At 38.4% G+C, this 26,264-nt stretch overlaps 1 protein-coding gene across 1 annotated transcript; it reads left to right on the top strand.

Annotated features, from left to right (window-relative positions):
* Positions 1-26,264, top strand: LOC117908986 (apoptosis inhibitor 5-like protein API5). Its single transcript, XM_034822865.1, has 16 exons — positions 1-156; positions 254-415; positions 1,580-1,679; positions 1,771-1,836; positions 3,377-3,474; positions 4,044-4,118; positions 11,769-11,918; positions 18,619-18,684; positions 18,771-18,836; positions 21,523-21,633; positions 21,985-22,074; positions 22,160-22,266; positions 25,015-25,129; positions 25,239-25,304; positions 25,379-25,482; positions 25,577-26,264. Exons 1-16 carry the CDS (start codon positions 70-72, stop codon positions 25,788-25,790), a joined length of 1,677 nt encoding a protein of 558 aa, XP_034678756.1. The 5' UTR covers positions 1-69; the 3' UTR covers positions 25,791-26,264.

Raw genomic sequence — 26,264 nt, 5'->3', positions numbered from 1 at the left:
AAAACCCTAATTCACTCTCTCTCCAAATCTCTTCCAAGCCATTCTCTCCACAGTTCTCACACCTCTCCAATGGCAGTCGCTTCCGATGACTCTACCGACGTCGAGAAGCTCTACCAGTATGGCGAGAATCTGAACGAGTCGCAGGACAAGTCCCAGGTTACTTCCCAACTCCACTCACGATCAATTCACTGTTGTTTTTTAGGGTATTAGGGCCATTCAATCCGGTGATTTCCGGGTTCTTTTGTTTTTATAGAATTTGAAGGACTATGAGGGCATAATCGAGGCTGCCAAAGGTAGCATTAAGGCAAAGCAATTGGCAGCGCAGCTTATTCCCAGGTTCTTCAAGTACTTTCCGAGCTTGTCCGAAAGAGCGATCTTTGCCCATTTTGATTTGTGCGAGGAGGAGGAACTTGGGGTGAGTGAATGTTTGTTCTCTTTGATATTGCGTGGATTATATGTTGTTAATGCGGACTGTGGCGAGATAATCTTATGTTTTGCTAAGTATCGTGTTGTCAAATCTGTGAATTGTATTAGGAATTTCGATGTTGGCATATACAAATGAGAAATCATCTTCCCTGAAATTGTGGTATCCAACACGTTACTTATTTTTGTTTTTAGAAACAACTAGGAAAGAAATGGGAAGGAAATTAGATAAGTGACCCAGATAAATTTATCGCCCTTCTTTGGCCAACTTGATCTCACTTTTCGGAGCAGAGAACGTGGAGTTCTAAAATGTAGAAGAGCCCATTTGAGAATTTTTTTTAAGAAGCATTTTTTTTTTTTGAGAATGCAAACACTGAACACCCATTTTTCCAAACCAATTCATGTTCCATTAACTAAGTTTTCTAACATGTTTTTTTTTTCTTTTTTTTGGTGTTATTTTCATTTATTCCGTTTTCAAAAAATGAAAGCGATTCTTATGTTAATTCTGCCATTGCGAACGCGACTTGAATTTTTTCCTAATTTCTGTCATATTTTCTTTTCTGTTCCATTTTCTATCACAACCACACAAGTGAAATTGATCTTTCTTTTTATTTCTCCCCTTTCTTCTTATTAACTTCCAAATCCAGAAAGAGACTAAAACCTCACCCCTTTCACTGCCCTGAAAGTAGTCTACTATAATCTTCCATCACTAGAATAAATAGTAAGAATAAACTGGAAAATTGTATTTTGTATACTTTGTGTGTACTTTGGTGTCTCTCCTCTTAGACGCTTTTAACACTAGTTCTCATTTTCCTATCAAAAAATAAACTGGAAAACTGAGAATAGGTATCTTTGGTGAAGCCCTTACCAAAAAAGCTCATGGAACTGTAATTTGGCGATCTGGATTCCCTGGCACAACAGAGATTTAAGCTCCAGAACGTTGGGTTTCAGCATTTTTGTGCCAATACATTTTAGCAGCTTTCCCATTTTATCGTATTTGTGACAGACATGTGCCTCCTTTTTATGTGTAAGTGTATGCAGTATGCATTTCTATATAGTTTCTGAAAGTTAAAATTGATGCATACAGTAAGCATTTATGTATAGCATCTGAGAGATATAATTGATGTTTCTTTTACTGTTCCACTAATGACTGCAGGTCCGGGTTCAAGCAATCCGAGGACTTCCACTATTTTGCAAGGATACTCCAGAATATGTGTCTAAAATTGTTGACATTCTTGGACAGCTCCTTACAGCTGGTGATGTTATTTTTCATTGTTCAAATTTAGCTTTTAAGAGCTGTTTCCTTGTTTGCATTGTCTTATTTTTAAATATCCTTGGCAATTATAGGAGAAAATGTTGAACGTGATGCGGTTCATAAAGCCCTTTTATCTCTGTTGCGTCAGGATGTAAAGGGTACGTTTTCCTGTGGTGATTAAAAATCTTGTTATAAATTTCATTATTTAGTAACAGGCTTTCTACTTATATTGCTCCATGTTTAGATTGTAGAGTATTATTTTTGAATTTATTTGTTATTTGCTGCTGTTATCTTATTATATTGATAAAATTAAAGGAAAAAAAAAGATAACAGCAGCAAATAACAAATAGCGGAGTCATGGTTGGCCGCTTAATATTAGGAGGGACGGTAACATCACATCACGATATCAAATAATTGATGGATCTTTAATATTAATAGTACAGCTTTTTTTGGTTGGGGGGGGGGGGGGGTGTTGTTCTTTGATCCGTTGAAGTAGTGTCATGCTTGGTTCATTAACATGATCTGAGACTGTTCTATGTTGGACTGATCGATCCACATTTGAGAAGTACTGTTCCCAAATTTCCCTTACTAAATCTATCCAACCTAGGCATAGATGAGTTTTTTGTTTATTTTTTTTATTTTTATTATTTATTTTTATATAAGTGCTCCCTTCTAGAGGAAGGGATTTTTTTTCAACAAAGTTTGAGGAACCTCTATGAAGGACTTAGATGGAAACCATTCTCTCAACAGTGAAATTTCCCCACCACCCCCAAACACGAAGGAGAATTGTACTTGCTTCTCTTCCAATTGTCCTGCAATAATTGCTTTTCTCCATCATTAGTTGAACTGTAAATCTGTGTGAGAAAGTGAAATAAAGCTACCTCCTTTGTCAACAAAACAAACTGTGTAATTTCTCACCATCTCATCCATTGTTGTCTCCATATTTCTATTCTACATTTTATTAATTCTCTTCTTTACATACTTCTCACTCCCAAAATCGCACAATCTTCAATGCAAAGATCTCAAAGACTTCCAACATCTTCTCTCATCCTCCTATTTCATTAAAGTTCTAGCCAATCCACTTGATAGGCTACCGGGATTCCACTTTGACTTTGGTGACTCCCTTTCTTTCCAGCACCTCTCTAGGTCTCTTATGGGCGGTATAGCTTCCTTCTCAAACCATTTTAAAAGGAGCTCCAAAGACCCATTCAGATCTTTAATTTGCCTCAGCAATCAGTTGGAAACTTAACTGTTGATGTTCACCAACTTGCCAAATTTCTGTACTTAAACCCTGCCAAATCTCTCCCATTCACTTCATCTTCTTGGGCTTCCCTATAATTGCCACCAGTTCACCGGCAATGGGTTCTCTAAACTTGACTTGTAAAGTACGTTCATGATCACTTGCATAGGCACCTCTGCCTCAGCCAACAAGGATGGAACTCAGAGACTAGCTCCAGAAGCTTAGAGGCTTATCCCCAAAATTCCCTGCAAGGCTAATTACTACTGCAAGATTCAAATTACAGTCATATTATACATTCACACAATTGATATATGCATATTTTGGATTTTTTTTTATGCTATTGTAACTATCATTCTAGTAATGCATATGACGTCACTTTCTCAGATTGTTTTAGTCTAAGCAATGAAGCTCCTTGTTTGGGTCAGTTATTGATATAGTCACTGATGTGTTTGTTGCAGCCTCTTTAACATCTCTGTTTAAGCATATTGGGAGCTCTGAAGAACCCTGCACTGATGAAATCATTCGTGAAAAGGTTCTATGCTTTGTCAGAGATAAGGTGAGACAACTAACTATATTTTCCTCTACTATAATTGGGCTCGGAGTTATTGTCTTTGCTGTTCTCTTGGGTTGGAGCCCATCTTGAGTTCTTGCTTAGTCAGTAAAAGATATATTCCATGGATGGCATGACAGCCTTTTGGGCCAGGGTCAAAAGATGGTGTGGAGGATGACCCCTCTGTTTTTGTTTTGATGTCTCAAGAAAGAACATAACAATGGGATTTAATATGCTTGGTGTAAACAGAGTTAGCAATGAAAGATGTATTTAAAACCTTGTTTGCATGTCTATGGGTTCTTTAGGAGATGTGAATATGTCCTATTTAGATTTTATCCATAAGATGGGGAGTGATTAGACTGATTGGGTGCCTATTATTTCTTTTTGGTTCCTTTCCTTTGGGGCCCTTGTATACTTCTTCTGTACATGGATTATGCCCCTGTTTTTTATTGGCACCCATCTACATCTCTGATTTGCCTTTTAAAGAAGAAATAAGGGTGGGAGGACTTCTGATATTATTTTCTTATATATATTATTTTCCACTGTTGTTCAACCATAAGCAAAGTATCTTGCAGGTGTTTCCTCTTAAAGCAGAACTGTTGAAGCCACAGGAGCAAATGGAGAGGCATATAACTGATTTGGTGAAAAAAGTAGGCTTCCCTTCTTGTTCTTTACGTCATATTTCTCTTTAACTTTGGTTCTTGTATATTTTCAATTTCTTTAACCTATTTTGACAAAGTTCCTTTCACTTTTTGGAGTGGAAAGATTGTGGGTTGGGGAAGAAAGCAATTGAATTGATATTTTGCAATTCCAGTGTTTAGAATTGTGGTGTAAATTGAATTTTAATAGATTCACTAGGCTTCAATAAAACTTTCAATTTGCACTAAAACAGAAAGTAGGACAAAGACAACGACCTGTCAAAAAATGAAAAAAGAAAAAATAAAAAAGAAAAGTAGGATGATAGACAATTACCAGCTACTCTCACCAAACATAGGAATTCTCTCTAGCAGCATCATCATAAGAAATTGTGGTTCAATCAGTTGTGAATTTTAACTGATTTTTCATAATGTTGTCTTTAACATATGATGAATAGATAGGTAAGTGAACATATAATGAATAACTTAATCCATTGTAATTAATATTGGTGTTTTTTTATTATGGAGGTACGGTTGTATGGATAAAATGACTTTCACTTCAATTTCCTTTGTAGAACTGAAAAAGGGAATAGACTGTTTTTTTCCCTTCTCAGTTCTGTAAAATGCTATTTTTTTTTTGATCAATAAGTAAAAGAATTATTTTGCAAAGAGGTGCTAAAATAGCGACCCACAGAATTACAGTATAGAGATACTCACCCCCTTACAAAAGGACCCAAAACAACAAGGAAAAACAAAAAACCTTCTCCCTCATTGCAAACCCACCCAATCTACAAAATCTATTAAGGTTGAAGGACCATCTTTTATCCACAATTTGGTTTCCGACCAAAGTAAATACACAAAAGGAGCCTCTGAGTTCAAGATGGAGGAGAGAGAGAGAGAGGGGGCTGTAGAGAGAGTGAGAGGGAGTAAGGGAGGAGATCCAGCGGAGCTGTTCGCGAGCGATGGTGAGACAGATTTCAGTGGCTTGGAAGCTTGTACCAGTTGGTGGAGGAGAAGCTTCGAGGTGGAGTTGAAGACCTTCGAAATCGAGGTTGAGAGGAAAAAAGGCAAAACGCAAGTCTTCATTAAGGAAAGGAAGAAAGGGGTTTCCTCGTGGATTAAGATGGGGCCGGAGAGCCTAGGGTTTGTTGTGGAAGGGTTAGCCTTGTGTATTAAGGATACCCGAACAGGCAGATGGGTCAGAAACTGGAGGGAGAGAGGGAGGATCTTTTCACTGTTGCGGGATGAGAATAAGGGAGGAAGCTTCATCCGTTTGGGTGTAGAGGATCTGGAGAAAAAAAGGTATAATAATTTTATCCCCAAAGGAAATGGAGGGAAAGGGGGCTGGATTGCGATGTTGGAAATACTCAAGACGCTGGTTGATACCACGGAGAGGAAGAGTCAGAAGAAGGAGAAGATGCCGATGGTGCCATGTGTGGGAAGTAGCTATGCGGAAGTGGTGAAGGGTCAGAAACGCAATGGCAGGTCAGTGGTTAGGGTAGAAGTAAGTCACAAGGACCTTGGCCAAAACCTAAAAAGACTGGATTAGTGCATTGTTGGAGTGTGGGATCCAAAGTCAGTAAAGGGGGAGGATTTGAGGAGTTGGGGGAACCAAATGGCTCGAGCATGGGGGCTGAGGGGCAATTTAGGTTTGGCTAAGTTGGAAAGGGGTAAGGTGTTGTTAGAGTTTGAGAAGAGTGCTGAAGCCGAAAAAGCCGTTAATATGGGAGGGATTTTGGTAGGGAAGACACTGCTGCGACTGGAGAAGTGGAACCCTAGGACGGGGTGTCTGTTAGAAGGAGAGGAGAAGAGTGAGGCTTGAGTGAGAATCGTGGGGCTTCCCGTCTCGCTGTGGGATCGGGACATCTTTAGAATAGTTGGGGATAAGTGCGGGGGGTTTTTAGTGACGGATTCTCAGACGGAGAGGTTGGAAGAGTTGCAGTGGGCAAGAATTCTGGTGAAAATATCCGGCGAGGAGCTCCCTAGCACGCTAGAAATTGGGGTTGAGGGGGTGAGCTACTCGCTTGTCCTATGGTGGGAGGTTAGGCCGGTAATGAGAGTGCTGCCGGCAGAAAAGAGGGGAAAGAATAGCGGTGACGCTGCAGGTGGGGTTGAGGGTGATGTCGCTACACGCGCGGGTAAGTGCGTGGTGGAAGTGGTGGAAGGCGTGAGGCTCGAGACTCACTTGCAGGCTGCTGATGGGACGAGGGAGTAGATAGGTGGGTCGGGACCCTTTGGGCTCGGTCCCGAGGCCCAAAAGGGTCGGGTCTGGGGGACCAAGAAGGGCTGCCTGGGAGGCTTGGGCCTTCTGGGCCACATCAGGGCCTTGACTTGGGTGGTAGGCCCGACGGGTTTGACTCGCCTAAGGCCGGGCCGAGTTCTAGTGGGCCATCGTCATCAGAAGGGCCTTCGTTCTTAGAGGGTATTAGGCCTACGGAGTCTGTTAAGGCGGGTGGGCTATCTGGGAGGGAAGATTGTCTTGATCCAGCTGGAGTGGCCTTGCCTCTTGTGTGGGCTAGCCCAAGTCAACTGAAGGAGTTAGATGTTGAAGGCTTCCCTTTCTGGGATTATGATGGCAGGCGGAGGCAAGATGAAATGGAGCCCTGTCTCGCGGAGAAGTCAAGGACCGACTGCGCCCTAATTGAAGAAGCGTCGAGGTACGGGTGTGTTCCTATCCCTTGTGACTTAATGGCATCTGGGCCCTCTCCTTCTTCTATTCTCTTTTTTGGTCGAACCCCGTTGGGGGATTTTTGCGACATTTTTGGGGATGATGGGGTAACCCATTTGAAAGAAACTCCCTTACGTATGCTTCTCCCCTTGGGACCCTCAGAAGAGGAAAATGCTTACCGATGGGATTTGAGGGAGGGCCCAAGCGCCTGCAAGGTGAGCAGTGGCAAGGAGTTGAGGCTAGCCCATTCGTTGCCATGTGATGGAAAGGGATGGGAGGAGGAAAATTGGGAGGAGAGTGAGTTGGCCAAATTTAGCAAGTTCTTGGGATTTTCTACAGAAGGTCTGGAGAAAGAAATTTTGGAGTTTCTGATTAAAATCCGAAAGAGAAGGGAAAAGGTCCACAGTAAAAACCTTTTAAAAAAATCCAAGTTTGAAAGGGAGTTGAAAAGGTCGGAATGCTCTATTAACTACGAGGGGGGAAAGAAGCAAAAGAGTGGGATGTTAGTAGGAGGGTGTCAGATTATGGTGGTAAAATGAAGCTTAGAATCTTGAGCTGGAATGTTCGGGGAGCTAATGACAGCTCAAAAAGAAAGGTAATCAAGGCTTTGATCAGGAGTCAAAGAGTAGATTTGTTCTGTCTCCAGGAGACCAAGATCCAGGCAATGACAGAGGGGCTGGTGCGAAGCCTAGGCACTGGTAGGTTTCTTAATTGGGGTACTCTGGATGCCCAGGGGACCGCGGGAGGGATTCTGATCTGCTGGGATAAGAGGACCTTGGAAATAATGGAAATGGAAGTGGGGAGCTTCTCAATTTCTTGTAGGATGAGGAATGTGGAAGACGGACTAGTCTGGATGTTTACTGGGGTTTATGGGCCATTTTCTAAAGAGGACAGGGAGTGGATGTGGGAGGAAATAGGAGCAATCCGAGGCATTTGGGAGGATCCATGGTGTATAGGGGGCGACTTCAATGTCACCCTGTCACTGAGGGAAAGAAGTAATCAGGGGAGATTAACGAGTGCAATGAGGAGGTTTGCTCAAGTGGTTGATGATTTAGAACTCATTGATCTTCCTTTACAAGGAGGGATGCTTACTTGGAGTGGGGGGAGGAATAATCAGGCGTGGGCCAGATTGGATAGGTTCCTGGTGACCCAGAGTTGGCTTGACCACTTCAGTGAGATTGTGCAATGTAGGCTGCCCAGACCGACATCAGATCACTTTCCTATTGTGTTGAAGGGGGGAAGGTTAAGGAGAGGTCCGTCCCCGTTTAGGTTTGAAAATATGTGGCTTAAAGCTGACGGCTTCACGGATCTTCTGATGGGCTGGTGGCAGGGAGTTGAGGTTAGAGGGAGGGCCAGTGTCAGACTAGCCACTAAAATGAAGGTGCTGAAGCATAAGATTAAAGTGTGGAATAGAGAGGTGTTTGGAAGGCTGGAAACTAACAAGAACTCAGCCCTGCAACAAGTGGAATTTTGGGATGGGGTGGAAAGGGAAAGGAGCTTGTCTAAAGATGAAACTGAACTGAAAAAAGAAGCCAAGGACTCTTTTAAAAAATGGGTCTTATTGGAGGAGACACACTGGAGACAATTGTCAAGGGAATTGTGGCTTAAGGAGGGAGATAGAAACACTGGGTTCTTCCATAGGATGGCTAATGCTCATCGAAGGAACAACTCTATGGATAGAATAAAAATTAATGGAGTTTGGATGACGGAGGAGCAGGAGATGAGGGAGGGAATAGTGAGTGCTTTTCAGCAGGTGCTTTCTGAAGAACCAGGCTGGAGGGCGGATATTGAGGGGGTGCACTTTAAATGTCTAAGTTCCAGTGAAGCTGAATCTCTGGAGGTGCAATTTACTGAAGAGGAAATTTACACAGCCTTAATGGGTATGAATGGGGATAAAGCTCCGGGCCCGGATGGGTTCACAATCGCTTTTTGGCAATCAAGCTGGGAGTTAGTGAAGGAGGAGATTATGGAATTGTTTAGAGAATTCTATGACCAGTGTTCTTTTGCCAACAGCCTTAACTCCACCTTTATAGTCCTCATTCCTAAGAAAGGAGGGGCTGAAGATTTGGGTGATTTCCGGCCAATCAGCTTGTTAGGGAGCTTGTACAAGTTTTTGGCTAAGGTGTTGGCGAATAGGTTAAAGAAGGTGTTAGATAAGGTGGTGTCCGGGGACCAAAACGCCTTTGTGAGGGGCAAACTGATCTTGGATGCGTCTCTTATTGCCAATGAGGTGATCGATTTTTGGCAAAAGAGAAACGAGAAAGGGCTGATCTGTAAATTGGACATTGAGAAAGCCTATGACAACATTAATTGGAACTTTCTCATGAAAATTCTGGTCAAAATGGGTTTTGGGTCGCGGTGGGTGGAGTGGATTTGGTGGTGCATCTCTATCGCCAAATTTTCAGTTATGGTCAATGGGGTGCCGGTTGGTTTCTTTTCAAATTCTAAGGGGCTAAGACAAGGAGACCCCCTCTCCCCGTATCTTTTTGTGTTGGGAATGGAAGTTCTTAGTATTCTAATTAGAAGGGCGGTTGAGGGGGCTTCTTATTAGGCTGCAGAATGCGGGGGAGAGGGGAAGAGGAGATGATAGTTTCCCACCTACTCTTTGCTGATGACACGATCATCTTTTGTGAAGCTAGCAAAGAGCAATTGTCCGCTCTAAGCTGAATTTTGGCTTGGTTTGAGGCGGCTTCCGGTCTTAGAATTAATCTTGATAAAAGTGTCCTAATTCCAGTTGGTGAGGTGGAAGACATTGAGGAGCTGGCTGTGGAACTTGGCTGTAAAGTGGGATTGCTGCCCACTGTTTATTTAGGGCTGCCCCTTGGAGCTCATCACAAAGCTGCCTCCATTTGGGATGGGGTGGAAGAGAGAATGAGAAAGAGATTAGCTCAGTGGAAAAGACAGTATATTTCAAAGGGAGGGCGTATCACCTTAATCAAATGTACTATGGCCAGCCTTCCTATCTACAATATGTCCCTTTTTCGAATGCTGAAAAGTGTTGTAAAGAGGCTTGAAAAACTACAAAGGGACTTTCTTTGGGGAGGGGGCAGCTTGGAGAGGAAGGTCCATTTAATTAATTGGGAGGTGGTGTGCACTCGAAGGGAGAAGGGTGGCCTTGGCATTCGGAAGATTGACTCCCTGAACAAAGCTTTGTTGGGCAAATGGGTTTGGAGATTTGCAGTTGAAAAGGATAATCTCTGGAGGTTAATGATTGGGGCGAAATATGGTCAGGAAGAGCTTGGGTGGAGAACCAAAGAAGCCCGGGGTACTTATGAAGTGGGGGTTTGGAAGGAGATTATGAAGGAAGCTAAGTGGTGTTGGGAAAATACAAAGTTTAAGGTAGGGAAAGGGACTAGAGTGAAATTCTGGGGTGTGGGAATGAGAGGCTGTCCCATTCTTTTCCCCAACTGCATGAGATGGCGGTAAACAGGAATGCAACGGTTAATGAGATGTGGGATCATAGCAGTGGTTCAGGAGGTTGGAATCTTAGATTCCATAGAGACTTTAATGATTGGGAGCTGGACTTGATTAGAGGATTGCTTATTATGCTCAGGGACTTCAAACTATCTTCAGAAGAGGACGTGGTGCTTTGGAAAGGGGGGGGGGGGGGGGGGGGCATGGGAGGTACGGGGTGAAGGATGCCTACAACAGGCTGGTTGTTATCAATGCTTGCGACTTTCCGTATAGAGGCGTTTGGGTGGACAAGGTCCCAACCAAAGCGGCGTTTTTTGCTTGGGAAGCCGCGTGGGGGAAGATTCTTACCCTGGATAGGCTTCAAAAACGGGGTTGACAATTTCCTAACCGTTGTTTTTGTGTGGTTGTGAAGAGGAGATGTAAATCACATTCTTTTGCATTGTATAGTGGTAAGGGCCTTATGGGAAATTATTTTTGCCCTAGTGGGGGTTCAGTGGGTGTTCCCAGAGTTGGTGAAGGAGGCGTTATTCAGTTGGAAGGGCCCCTTTGTGGGGAAAAAGAGGAAAAAAATTTGGAATTCTATACCGTTGTGTATTTTTGGACAGTATGGAAGGAAAGAATAGGTTAGCTTTCAAGGGAGGGGTGTTAAATATACAGAAACTCAAAAATTCTTTTGTTTGTACCTTGTGGAGTTGGGCTAGGGTGTATATTGGAGAGGAGTCCTCTTCACTCTTAGGTTTTTTGGAGTGGCTAGCGGCCACTTAAGGGAGGGTAAGGGTGCTTGTTTTTTTGTGCTCTCGTTTTGAGGCAGTTTGTATACGTCCTGTATGCTTGGTGGCCTTTGTCCTTTAATATATTCGTGATATTTATAAAAAAAAAAATACACAAAAGAAGCTTTCAGCCTTTGGATGGACAACATGCTATCTTCAAAAGCAATTCTATTTCTTACCTTCCAAATGACCCAAAACAAGCGTAACGGTCCCTCTTGCCACACTTTCTTTCTCTTTGTACCCACAAAAGAGCCCCTCCACCCTAAAAGGGTTTCCTTTACCGAAGAAGGAAACACCCAAGTAACTCCAAATAAAGAAAGGAGCAACATCCACACTGTTTTTTCACAATGAAGAAGGAGGTGATCAATCGACTCCTCAAAAGTTTGGCACAGAAAGCATCTATTAGCCAAAGCCCAACCCCTCTTTTGCAAACGGTCCAAGGTTAGAACTCTTCCCCATGAAGCCTCCCAAGCAAAGAAACTTAATTTGGGCTGCGCACAAGAGTTCCAAATAATCTTCGAAGGGAAAGAAGCAAGAGAAACCGGCTGCAAAGCCCTATATAAAGACTTAACCAAAAAAACCCCATCCTTTGAATTGATCCACCTCACCCTATAAATAAGATGGAGGAAATATAATTCAATTCCTTAAATTCTTTTTTCTATTAATTGGATGCTTTTCTTTCAAGGCTTTGGTTTTAAATATGTTGTGTTACTCTCTCCTATGTTTTAGTCATGATAGTATCAGAGTGTCAGCTGTGATCATGGTTGCCACAAGTTACTGAAAGTGTTACAATTGGATTTGAATGTACTCCAGAGTTTGCAAGATGTAACTGGGGCAGAATTTAAACTGTTCATGGACTTCTTGAGAAGCTTGAGCTTGTTTGGACAGAAGGCTCCTGCAGAGCGTGTACAAGAACTGATTGAAATCATTGAAGAACAGGCTGATCTAGATGCTCAATTCGATGTAAGTGCTTGTTTCTGATCATGCATATGGAATATGATAAAACATGGCTTTTTTTTTTTCCTTTTAAAGCTTGTCCATTTTATGCATTTCTCTGAAAGTTGGAATATATTTTGCTGATATCTGTGTCCTTTTTGTGATATTTTATTTTCTTTCTTAGAAAATGAGAGCTTGACTGCTTATCTTACTGAGCTAGTTGGCTTAAAATTCTAGCATTACGTGATTGTGTAAACATAAAATATTTTAGTTTGTTTCTGCATAATGTTCATATGTGAGAAGCATTTTTTCTTTGCTAACCAATGAAAAATTTCAAAGGTAATATATCTCCAAAAACAAATATTTTTCTATGCTCGTGTTTATAGCTTTAGTCATAATTCTTATTGGAACCAAAAATATGTGTTTTTTTTTTTTTTTTTCCATTTGTCCAATCTCCTTGGGTTTCTAATTAGATTGGGTCCCAAAAGACTTTAGCCTTCGGGTGCTCCCGAGCTTTAGTCATAATAGAAAATGATTTAATATAAACTCTAAACATATTTTTATTATTATATTTAGAATTTATAAAAAAATAATTTGTTTTTAGTATGAAATAGATTTTTCATAATAGATTTTAAATAAGTTTTCTAATATATTCAATTGTCAAATAACTTTTTTTTTTTGAAATTTAAACTATTTTATAAATGTAATGTAATGCATTTTCAAGTATTGGAATTCATTTTCAAAGCAATAGTTGTTATCTACATTATATTATTGATTATATGTGTGTGTGTATACATATATATAATTTTCTGCAAACAACTAGTTTAATATTCATTTGGATACACTTCATGTATTTTGTTTTTAAAAATAAAAAACAGTAGTAAATTTTGTATAAAATATAAAAACTCTTATAGGCTTATATTGAAAGTGCAATGGTTCAAAATTGATTAAAAAAATCAAGTATTAATTTTTTTTTTCTACCTAAAAATTTAAAATCTATAAGGGTAATTTTTGAGGACATAAGGAAAGTCTATATATATATATATACATATATTTTTTTTTTGATAGGTAGAGAAAAGACGTATACAAAGAAAAGAGGAAACGCCAAAAACAATGCCATCAAGTATATAGGAAGTATACAGTAAAAGCCTAAAGGCTCAGTTTAGAGGGAAAGGGAAAACAACAAAAAAATCACCTGCCCTTATTGAGAGCCTAATCAATCAATGAAGCTAACAAGAGAAATAAGACTCGTATCTACAGACACCCTAAACTAAGACCACAGATTACATACAAAAGATTTTTTCAATCTTTGGATCGATAACTCCTCATTGTCAAATGTAACATGTTTCCTTCCTGCCACACTGTCCAAAATATACATAAAAGGGGCTGTTTGCTAAACCTTTTTACGAGCTTTACCCACAAACGACCCATGCCACCCAAGAAGAGTTTCCTTCACTTAACAAGAGAGAACCCAAGACACACCAAAGAGGGAGAAAAGAAGATTCCAAAGAACCCAAACCTTTGCACAGTGAAGAAGAAGGTGATCAACTGTCTCTACGTTAGAGAGGCAAAGGAAACACTTATTTGCCAAAGAGGAAATTCTATATTTTTTGTACAAGAGTTTCTACTTTTTATATACTACTTTCTATTTTAAAAACAAAAAACAAGATTGTTGCATCTAAAATTACCATGTTTTCTTGGTTAGTTTCCGTGTCTTTTCATTTTTTACTTATAGTTCCATCAATATAAATATTTTTATCAATATTTCCATAAAGTTGAACTATTTGATTTCCATTAATATTGAAATTTTAATCTTTGTTAAGGAATGAGTGAATAATGTAATACTCCTGCAGCAAATAACTTAAATAGCTGACATCATCACAGTTTTAAGTATCAAACAAACTGGGTTATGGTATTGATTTGGCTGGGATAATTCAGTATCAATTCTGTCTTTGTATCAGCTGATGGCTTGGTAGTCGTACAAAAAACTAGTAAAGAAAAGGATATGAAAAATCAGGAATAATTGGAATGGGTTAGCAATTTTTTATTTTTATTTTATTTTTTTGCTGTTGTCCTTTTCTTTTGATCAGTTGCAATTAAATATTCTCACTTCTCTCTTTTGATCAGATTATGGATTTGGACTATCTCTCTTTTCTGAATTTGTTGGGTGATGGGAGTGTTGGTTAACTTTGTCCTTTCTAGGTTTTTTCCCTCCTTTGTTGCCTTGGGATTGGCTTTCTTTGTATACTGCCTGTGTACATAGGGAGCATCTCCTGTTTTGGCGTGTTTTAATTTAATTTTTTCTCTGTCTATCAAAAAAAAAAAAAAAAAAAATAAATATTCTCACTTCTCAAGCTATTTTCCTTATTTCCCCCCCTTTATTATCTTTTTAGTGGAAAGGTATAGACCCTTTTTCTTCTTTTCTTCTCTTTTTATTTTTTATTCTTTTCTTTTCATTCTTCTTAGGATTGCCTATATAATGTACTAACCTATTAAAGTAAACAATTTCAATTGGAAAGATTCATTCGTAGGATACATAGGTTTTTTATCTAATAGGTTTCCTAGTAAAGTAATAACTTGTGCATTTTGACCAATGTTTTGAAAGCCTATTGAAGCTTGTGCCTTGATGCTTGCCCCAAGGTGACGCTATGCAAATTAACCTTGAGGCTATTGCCTCAAGATAGGGTAATTGAGGCTTAAGCCTCACCCAGTTGAGACTTGTGAGTTTGAGGCTACAACATCAAGGCTATTGAGGCTTAAGCCTCAAATATTCAAAGGATTTTACTGGGTTTAAGGTCTTTATGGGCTTTTTACTTTTTCCTTTTTTTTTTTTAAAAAGAAGATATTTTTTGGTTTTATGAGTTATGCTTTTGTAAGGTTTTGGTATAAATTTATAAGTTTTGTCTTGGGTTCAAGACTAGGGTTAGAGTGTACATGATGGTCATTCAATGACCATGATAGGATTTGTTGATTTGCTTAGCTTCAAGTTTAGTGTGTACTCTGGTGTGTGCTTTTCTTAGGTGTTGTTAAAATACATATATCCCATTTTTCTTATAAAAAAAGACTAGGATTAAACCGTTTATAAGGTAAAGAGTTAGTTAGCTATAATTAATCCTTTAAATGGAAAGGGAAGAAAGAGATTGAGAAGAAGAAATGACGGAGTTGTTGGCTATTGTAATAATTGAACTGATATATAATAATTAATTATATATTATTGATAAATAAAGGAAAAAGACCACTACAATTGATGGATAAAGAAGAAGAATGCATAGACATTAACACCGTGTGGAGGATGGTAGAGCAATTTATTTATTTTTTTTGAGACAGAAACAATACATCTTCATTCATTTGAAAATGAGTACAAGAAGGACGAACAATCCTTTGAAGATGTGCAAAAGTTGGTTAAAGGTAACCAAGAACCCAACTCCCCCACATTAGAATTCCACAAGGGGTAAAAATCATGTACATTGGATAAAAAAACAATATACACTCAAGGAGAAAGAAAATCCTTGACAAAAGAGACCAAGGGCATTGCTTCTTGTTTAGCTAACTAGTTTGCAACTTGATTAGCTGAACAAGAAACCCAAGAAAAGGAGCAACTCAAATCACTAGCAATATCTATGATTTTTAGCATCTAGTGAGCCTCTCTCCCTAGACAATAGAGCAACTAGATACGATTATTATTCTTTGGATGATCCTACTAGTGATAGTAATGGTAGTGCTGAAGATTACCCATAAAAAAAAGGAAAAATGGTAGTGCTGAAGATTATTTGATAAAGCCATGAAAAGGAATTATATTTTAAAAGAGAAAAAGAGGAACTAAATTAGAAACTATTAATAAGGACAAAAAATTAATTTAGTTATTATGAAATGCATGGTTTTCTTATTATTTAATTTTCATGTTATTGGGATAAGTCTTTGGAAAAACATTAGAAAAGGTTGGGAAGAGTTTAACTTCAGATTAACTATCCAAATAGGAAATGCTAGATGTACAAGATTCTAGTGGGATAGTTGGGCGGGGGAGTTTAACTTGAAAGATGTATACCCTACACTTTTTATGATAGCATCCCACAAAAATGTTGTAGTAACAAAATAATGGGAAAGGGGAGGGGGCAGGGGTGGTTGTTGGGAGGTTCAATTTAGAAGGCCCTTCCAAGAGATAGAGGAGATGACCCTTTTTTTGGAGCTTATTTACCCATTAAAAACATGGGAAGGAGAGGACACTTTACTTTGGAAAGATGATAGGAGAGGAAAATTCAGTGTCAAGTTGTACTACAATTCCCTAAGGGCTGAGAACAATTTAGTATTCCCAGCCAAAGAGATATGGGGATCCTGTGCTCATCCTAAAACATGTTTTTTTTTGCTTAGGGAACTGTTTGGGGGAAATCTTAACCATAGATATGTTAATGAAGTGGGGATGACCCATGGTCAACAAATGCAACCTTTGTAAAGATAGTGAAGAATCAACTAATTACATTGTGATAAGACAAGGGAGCTATGAACATTTTTGTTAGTAGTCTTTGGCTTGGTTTGGGTGTTTTTGGCCTTAGTGATAAATCTTCTCCTAGAATGGAAATTTAAGGGGTTAGATAAGAAGAAAAAAGCAGTTTGGTGTATTTAGAATGAGCATAACCAAAGGACTTTCGAAGATGAAGAGCTTTTAGATCAAAGATTGAAGGAATTTTTTATTCGGTCACTTTTGGAGTGGTCCCAGGATTTATTAGGATTAGAGAACTCCTTTATTTTGAATTTCTTAAATGCCCTTTATTGTGGTTAGCTCTGCCCTGTTGTTGTAGGCTAACTTTGTCTTTGTTTGGTGCTTGCTTTGGGATGTTTTGTGTATGGTGCCTGCGTATGTAGGGTGCACCCCCTCTTTTTGGCGCTTCTTAGTACATGTTTTTGTTGCCTATAAAAAAAGTTATTTTAATAATATTTTTTTTTGATAAGTAAAGGTTATGCATTAAAAAGGCAAAACGCCACAAAGTATATAGGGAGTATACAAGGCAGCTAAAGCCTCAAAAAACAAAGACAAAAAGAATAATATATTTTTTTTAATAATATTATTATTATCATTTGGGCAAAGCACCTCAACACAGCCTCTAGCCTTTTAAAACATTGAATTTGACGTACTATTTTTGTTAGTTTCTTCATCTATGGGTTAAAAGGGGAGTCTTTCCCTCATTAGGAACTAACTTATCATGCTAAAATTAAGCGAGCTTAACCTGCATATGCCTGTTTTTCCACATTCTGGAATTAGTTGCAAACTGCTTGCTGTTTTGCATATGATTGCAACCTATGTCCTGATCAATATGGACAAGTTGTGGTGGTCTGGTCTTACTTTCATAGAACATGTGATGTTCATGGTGTCCCTCTTGTTCTTCCCTTGCTCTATGCTGGCATGTAGTAACCCAATAGAATTCTGGCATTGGATCATCTTGTCTCTTGAAAATGGATGATTTTGAAATGATGTATGCTTGTACTATAAATTTTAGAAGTTGTGGACCACTGATTGCTACACAGCATGTTTAATTTCATTCCATTTTGAGACATTTATAATGCTTGTGTTATGCCTATCAAGGATTTAAAATCTTATGGCTGCTGGGAAGATTAGAGGCTTGGTGCTGAAGTCCATTATGGAATATTTCTGTGCTTGTGATGTGTTTTGTCAATGGAAGGAATGAATAGACATATCTTGGAGGATCATGCTGAATTTGTAAAGGTGGTGTTGGTCCTACTAATCTCCATCTTCTTCCTTTTGGGAATTTTCTTTTGAGACACTTTATGGGGATTTTATTTTCTGATTTTCATAGGACTGGGATTTTGGTTCATCCCCATGCTTGTGTCTTTTTTTTTTTTGGTGGTATTTTTGTCAAATCTTAATGTGAAACAACATTTTAAGGGGACTGTCGTGAGGAAAACTCCATATAAATGCACTATGCCAAATATATTGTGAAATAGTGGCACCATTTAAATTTCCCATTCCACTCAGGTAGAGTTTGAATTGCTTGCCCAATGGTGATTTTATTAATTGGGTGGGGATTGAAAGAAGCTTATCTAGGACATAAATCCATTTTTTATGGAAAGTGATTCTTCCAATGTGATGGAGTGAGTCATTCAAAGCGCTTGTCCTAGGAAGTATTCCAATATGCAAAAAGAGATCATTCACTTGCTTTGCTCACAAAGATTAGGGTATCTTGGATTGCATCGTCCACAAATTCAGTTGGATTTCCTTGAAAAAGGGTAGCTGCAGTGAGGGACCTTTTTTGGGTCCTATTTGCCCTATTAGAGCTGTCAATTTTGGTTGGTTTTATTTGTTTTAAAATTTTCAGCCTTCTTCTTTTAGGTGATGCACTTTTAGCATTATTCTCATTTCCTTGTCCTTAGCTAGGAGATCTTCTTGTAATTGTCACTTTCATCTTGTCAGAAAATTTTTGTTTCTTATCAGAAAAAAACATCCATTTTGGTTGTGAATCCATTTCAAGTGCTCATCTAGGTTATGCATAAAATAATTTTCATTTCATTCATACTGAATTTGAGTATAGTTTTGTTTATTGATCTTCAGAATCTCTATATGCTAGTTGATTTTAGTTACATCTTAGAAATAATGTCCATTTTTGTTTCTCACAGTATTGTTGGTCATGGATGCAATATAAATTCCACTTCTTAGGTTGTGGTTTTATCTCCATTATTGCTTCTAACCTTGCCATGGTACCCTTTGATACTGCAGGTTTCAGATGGTGATCATATTGACAGACTAATATCTTGTCTATACATGGCTCTTCCTCTTTTTAAGGTACAGGCTGCACTGTAACTTTTTTTTCCCAAGATAATAATGATATACTTTTGCTTATTGTAAACCGCCCCTTTTTTTTTCTTCAGAGAGGTGCATCAAACAGCAAGTTCCTCAACTACTTGAACAAACACATAATACCTGTTTTCGATAAGGTAGTGTTCTTTATTAGGATAAGTTGTGGACTTTCTATGGGTTTCTGCTAGTTATACCATCTTTCTTTGTTCTTATAGTCTTGGTCTGTGTCATTGACCGATATTGCAATCTCCTTCCAGGCTTTTAAATGCTCTTGATGGATATTCTCTTTGCAAACATATGATGTCTACAAAATTTTGACCATTATGTTTCTAACTTTCGATTTTCAACTTAGTTGTATTGTTACAATGTTCCTCTTGTTTGTTATGATGCTTGTCTGACCGGATGGATATATACACATTAAATCAAAAGTCATCTCATTTCTCTCTATCCATGACAAAGATGTCTAAGATGAAAAATGCTAACCTGCCCTCCCATGATAGGCTTCCTATGCCATTCATGTATCTCCACTCAGCTGCCCATCAAAGGGCTAGCTATTTGATGCATGGCCACATCAATAGTCTCCCTCAATTCCTTTTCATAGATTTGTGTTTCTCTTTGGTGAGTCCTTTTACTACAAAAATAGTAATTTCCCAAAATTCTTGTTTCATTTCAAGTCCATATTACATGTGTATCTCCATTTTCCATATTTTATTTTGAAGTTTCCAATATAATGAGGGAACCTACATGTGCAGGCATGCGAAGCCAACTTAGGTTATTGTGATATACACATCTTAATGATTTAATTTGAGAGTTTTGAGCATTCAGCTTGATGTGCATTTGAACATAATAATTCATAAAATACATTATTGTGATATACACATCTTAATGATTTAATTTGGGAGTTTTGAACATTCAGTTTGATGTGCATTTGAACATAATAATTCAGAAAATACGCCTTTGAGGCCTGACTACAGTGGCCAGGAGTTGGGGTGTGGATGTGTGGTGTTCCCGGTTTGAGTCCCAGCAAGTACCAAAAAAATGCTACCTGTCAAAAAGAGGAAAAGAGAAAAAGAAAAAAAAACATTCATAAGCTACTATAATTGAATCCAAACAGGGGAAATTACTGATAGCCTTTTGTTGGACTTGGATCCAAATGAACTCTTATCTTATTTGATTAATGAGTGGGTGGAGCAAGAATGATTTTATTTAGTGGTATGGACGTTGTGTCATCTGTACTTTTTATGTCAAGCGCAGCACTGTTGCTTCTAGATTATCCAAAAAAGCACCATTCTTCTCCTTACGTTCCCTTTGTTTTCTACTCAGCCTTCCTAATTCCCCCATTTTCACTAATTCTACAAACATGTCATTTCTTGATTGTGCAACATTTTCATCAAAAAGTAATAATCATGGTATAGGCCAAAAGCTCGTTCCACTTGAGATGGATTAGTGGATATGGCTTTTTTGTATTACTTGAGTTTGATTTATATACATTTTGTTTTTTGGACCAATTTTTGGTGAGCAAGAACAGCATATAGATACACCGATCAGGAAGGAAAAAAAAAGAACAGCATACAGATACAGCACCAATGAAGGGATGAATGCTGGTATAAGAACACCTGAAAAGAGGAGGGGGGGCGGGGCACAAAGGGAGAAAAGAAAAGAATGGTGCCTGAACAAAAGGCCAATAACCAGGATCTTAAGCTAGACAAACTATCAGCCCTAGAGAAATCCCTAGACCACAAAAGAAAAAAAATAAAAGAAAGAAAAAGAAGAAAATTTTTTTGGCAGACCTATCGAAAAAAAAAAAAAAATATTTCTGGCAGAGTTATTTTAGTATTAACTCTGACAACTCCACTCCTTCAAAGATACACTGATTCCTTTCCTTCCATATGCCACAAAACAAGCATAGGGGACAGTTTTCAAACTTTCTTCTTCCTCCATCTGAAAAGGTTCCTTCACCTGATGACCAAAAGAACTCTTCTTGGAACAAATCATCACCCAAACAATCCCAAAGAAAGAAGCAAGATCCAAAGACATTGGGCAACCACACAATTGGCCAGAATGTGATTGGCTGGCTCCTCACTCTGCCTGTATAAGCAACATCAATTGATCAGGATACTGGCCTTTCTAATCAACTGATCAATGGTAAGAATAATTTCCAAACAACTTACTGTGTGAAAAAAAAAAAAAGGAACTTGGATGGAGCATAGAATTCCCACAGCAATGATGACAGAAAGAAAGGTGGCCCTAGATTAGAGCACCTCTAGGAGAAGAATTTAACCAAGAATAGGCCTTCTTGGAAAGCTTCCAGAACTAGAAATCCTCCCTATTCTCCCTGATGTTTTTCATGGATCTAACCACTTCTGTTTGATTTTTCTAGACATTGTATATATTTGTTCCAGCGAGCTGGTTTTGCTGATGTTAATTCTAGAGGTTCTTGGCTCATCCATAAAAGGGTTAAGAAATTGATGAACTTTCAAATGCTTAGTCTCCGCTTCTGATTTGAGCTATTTTAATGATTTGATGAACTTCTAACTGAACTTGAAACTTCATGAAGAAATATTTGGCTTTAGAATGTTGCTTCAGTTTATTATCTAAATGAGGTTGGGTTTTTACATAGAATTCAAAACTATTCAAAACTGTCTCTGTGGTGCCCACTGGTGGCTAGACAATGTCCTAAGTAGTCCATCAAATTAAACATATTTTGCTTGGAGTGTTTAGTAGTTCTTCTTGTTCCACATCTAGTTGTTTTTTATTCCTTCATGCGCTTCATGCTACAATATTGAGTCATATGATATAATTTAATGAAGTTAACCGACTCAGATTCCTGAAGAACGAAAATTGGACTTGCTCAAGAACCTTGCAGAATTTTCACCCTATGCAACACCACAGGATTCTCGTCAGCTTCTTCCAGCTGTTGTTCAACTTCTAAAGGTACTTATTTGTGGACGATGTATTAATTATGTAGATGAAATTCTGTAAATAGGTAATTTTATTTAATGAGCCGGGTGCTGCAATTTCTTCCTTAGTATTTTTCCTTTTATGTAATATTGTTCAGAATGTTTTTTTTTATCAACTGTTATGTATGCATTCCTTAATTACAAGGAACCCATACTGTCTCTTCGCCTATCAAAAAGGAAAAAATTGTTTGCCTGATATAAGCTGTTTGCACTTGGACGACTACTTTCTAAATTTCCATGCCTTGAAAACCTTTCCATTCTATGAGTTTTAATTTTTTGCATGGACTCTTTGTTTATGTTTCCTCTATGTGGTTATGCCTGTCAGAAGTACGTGCCACGGAGAAGGACTGGAGAAGAGATGAACTTTACTTATGTGGAATGCTTACTTTACACCTTTCACCATTTAGCTTACAAGGTACATGTTTACAACCCTATTTGGATACATCTTGTTTCATGTAATTTATTTTGATTTATGCTTTCTTATTTGTCTTTTTATGTAGACTCCTAATGCCACAAATAGTCTTTGTGGCTACAAGATTGTTACTGGCCAACCATCAGATAGGCTTGGGGAGGATTTCTCTGACTATTATAAAGACTTCATGGAGAGGTGCTTCATATCATCTAGTTTTTCATTTTTATGCCCACAAATTGAATGCTAATTTTACATGCCTCTAAACTGCTAAGATCCCTTCTACTCATCGCCCTGGGAGAAACAGTTATACTCCTAATATGTCTTTATCTACTGGTTTTTAGTTATCAGAAATTATAACCTTTTATGCTTTGATCCCATCTCTAAATGAATATTTTATGGTTCTCTATCATTAAAAGTTTCCTTTAGATGCTTCGAGTTTGTATTGAGCTTGAAAAAAAAGCTAGGATCCTATTAAAAAAAGAGCAGAGATAGGGAAAGGCTAAGTTTTGATGTTGGGGAGGTGCCTCCCCTGTGGATTAGATGTGATTCAGGTGAACCAGGGATCCATAATTGTTATTTATATGATGTTTCTAGGGCCTACTTTTGGAGTTTCAGTTAGAAACACTATTATGAGGGGTCTGATCAATGGGAGGTAGGAGAGGTGATTGGCCTTGTGCAACTTGGGTTGCATCTTGATAGAGGGCAAATATTGCAGTTGTTAAAGCATTCTTAACATAGGCTAATGTTTCACTAGCAGGAAGAACAATTTTTGCCTGAGGTCATGATCTGTGGGGATCAATGTAAATTGATGAAATTGGGGTTTGAGTGTGTAACAACACTTCAAAAGAGGGTGCACATATTCCAAACCTTAAAATAACCCCAAAGAAGCACTTCTCTGATATTTGCTATCAAGGATTCATCATTAGCATGTTCCTTTTCCTCCCATCTCTTTCTTTCTGCTGCTCCTTTGGTGGGGGGGCGCGCTGGTGGTTGTGTACTTCAGAGTTATCATAGCTATTAAGGGTAGGGGATGGATGTGAGTTCGATAGTGTGAAGGATGAAATAGGTTTCAAAGTGATTGGAGGGAGGGGGGAAGAGAAGGAGAAAGAGAGGGTGTGCATGCCAGGTCAAAATGGGGATGCCTGCAGATGAATTCTAGGTCTCCTCTTGGTCCCAAGACATTCAGGCTTCTTCATTTACCATGTGAAGTGATAGTGAACAGGCCAAAAAGCTCCTGTTTTGACCTGAGAACCAAGTTGAACCAACTATTTTGCTAAATGTTCAATAATATTTAGCATTGTTCAATAATATTTTGTTAAACATCATGGTTAGGATAGAATGTTCAATAAATTATATTTTTCACTTGATTAACACCTCCACTAATGCTTGAGATTCAATTTTTCATGCACACTGAAAAACATTTGTTGCTATGTTTTCATGTGAGATCATTCTCTCCCTTTCCTTCTTGTCATCTTCTTTGAACCTTAAAAATACCTTTTATATAATAACATGGTAATAATTTAAGGAAGAAAACTTAAAATTTTCTTTTTCTACAAAGCTATTAACAATAGACTACTCTGGGTTGGCATGGGCATTCTATGGGGGAGAGTAAAAAGAGGTTTTGGAGGATGGTTCCTCTTTGCCTCTTCTGGTCCCTTTGGATGGAGCATAATATGTGGTGTTTTGATGGTGTAGAGCTCAGAAGCAGTTTTGGAGGGACCTATTTGTAAATACATTGTTCTCTTGGTTTAATGTAGATTCCTATTGTAGTTTGGTTTCCATTCTTGACTTCTTTTGATTGCGTGGGTACTTAATGTGTGGTGCTAGTGATGTTGTCGTTGTTCTATGTATTCCCCCTGTGTACATGTGTGCACTCCCTTTTGTTAGACCCCTTTTGAATATATATTTTTTCTCTTTGCATATCAAAAAATAACAAACAAGTATGTACATCTGTTTCTCACATTAACCATATTGGATATTGTGCATATATATCAGAAGGTACACTCAAGACGCAATATGAACAAAAGATGATAAATATGATTTGTTGAAGTTCCTTTCTTTCTTTGCCATGAAATTTGTCATTGCAAGTCTGCTTTGCAACAAGGGCACAATAAGTTATGATTTCCATTGAGAATGCAGTTTAAGTAAATTGATAAATTTTTAGTTATCAAAAGTTGTTAATTATGCTTTGATGTGGTATCACCTATTAAAGGAGCATAGGATTATATGTGCAATAGCATGCCTCAGGTGAATCCCATTTTGGTTGGTGGCAATTTGAAGAAAAGTATGTTGTTTCCTATCTCGTTAATGTTGTTTTGCTATTTCGTTCCTCTTGCCCTTCTTTTTTCCTCATCAAGTGATCTGCATTCTCAAATGGAAGTGTAGGCTTCCTATTTCTTGTTGCTTGTGAACATGACTAGCTAATCTTTGGTTGGAAGCCTCTTTGCATGGGTGATTGTAAGGAAGAATGGTTTCTAATTGGTGGAACTGGTGTTGGATCCTGGGATGATACTTTCAGGCGTGATTCTGACAGATTCGTACAATTTTTCTTCTTTTTCACTGTTTTTAGTAACAAGATCATATAGTGTAGGTGCAATCCATGAAGTTTCCTCTAGGCCATTGGGTTTTGTGCCTACATATAAACAAAAGATGGATGACTTCGGATGCATCTCGTTTTGGGAAGATAACACTGAGTCATCGATAGTCAAATTTTGTTTGAGTTCCTCCTTGATTAGTGAACATCACGATTAATGAGTTCTCCACAAATCTGGCATATTAATACATGTCATGAATGTCTTAATTTGTCCTGCATGATACCTCCCCATATCCCATGAGCTTTCTTCAAAAAATGATATTTAATCATAACTGCATATATGCACATTATAAATTTTAGCAGTTTTTAGAATTCTGTAGTTGACATCATTATCATCAATGAAAGTGTAGGCTGAGTACACTGGAAGATTTATCTAGAGCTACCTCAAAAAAATTAACCCAGGGGATCGCAGAGCACAACAAAGCTATGGCAGCTGCTAAAACTGAAGAAGCAAAAGATATTGTTGTGGGTTTCTCCTCCCCTTCCCTTCTTGTAGCTGATGAGGAACCATGTCATACTTGCTTAATTATTTCACTGACTTATTTCTCACAATTATATGGTGCATAACACGCAGAAGACTCAAAAACAGAATGCTGCCACTGGGCTCCGGACCTGCAACAACATACTGGCAATGACCCAGGTGAATGGTTTTCTTATATGCCTTTCTAAATAGTCACACACATTCGGTTTTCTCTAACATTGTTCATAATCCAGCCATTGCATTCAAAATCACCTTCATTTATTGGAGATCAGAAAATCAATTTGTCATGGAAAAAAGCAGCAAAGCCTTCAGCCCCCCCAACTGCTGCATCATCTGGGTAGGAGAGAAAGCAACTACACACAGTTTTAAATAATTATGTCACTAATTAACTCTTCATTACTTATATGTTGAATATAATTTTATAACTACAGTGGGAAGCGAATCGCTGGTGATGCTAATGGTTCAAGCACAAACGCAAACAAAAGAGGCCGAGCTGCTGGTGGCATGCAAAACCAGCTTGTAAACAAGGCATTAGAGGGTTTATCTCGGGGTGGTGGGAGGACTGGCGGAAGTAGCAGGGCCTGGGGAGGACAACGTGGAAGAGGAAGGGGAAGAGGAAGAGGAACAGGAAGAGGTTACCGTTAGCTCGTTTCACTTCCAATGTCTATTACCACCAGCTTGTTAACAAGGGCATTATCTTTCACAGTTAGACTAGTAGCCAAACTCTGGGGTTGACATGGAAGAGGAAGGGCATGGTGTATCAGTACAGAAAAGAGTTTAGTCCTCAGAGATGCAGACCATTTTCAGATTTGAGGCTAAGGAAAATTCTTGATCAAGTTTTGAACGGAAGCTGAATCGGCTGGAAACATTTTTGCCTTTCAGATTCTTGTCTAATTTAGCCAAATAGGGTTAGGGCAATAAGACTAAAACACCAAGAATTTGGGATTTTATATCTAACTGCAATTATACTGCATGTTTATATTTGTTCAGAAACTTTTGGGTAAATTCAATTTGTTCTTTAGAGAATCAAGTTGCTATGGAGTCGATATTTCTGCTGAATTGAAGGTTTAAATGTATCATTATAATACCAGCAGAAGCAGCACAAATTTTGGTTTCTAA

This window comes from Vitis riparia, chromosome 19, assembly GCF_004353265.1.
Source record: "Vitis riparia cultivar Riparia Gloire de Montpellier isolate 1030 chromosome 19, EGFV_Vit.rip_1.0, whole genome shotgun sequence".
Taxonomy (NCBI): Eukaryota; Viridiplantae; Streptophyta; class Magnoliopsida; order Vitales; family Vitaceae; genus Vitis; species Vitis riparia.
The sequence above is the reverse complement of the archived record's forward strand: the minus strand, read 5'-3'. Positions and strand labels throughout refer to the sequence as shown.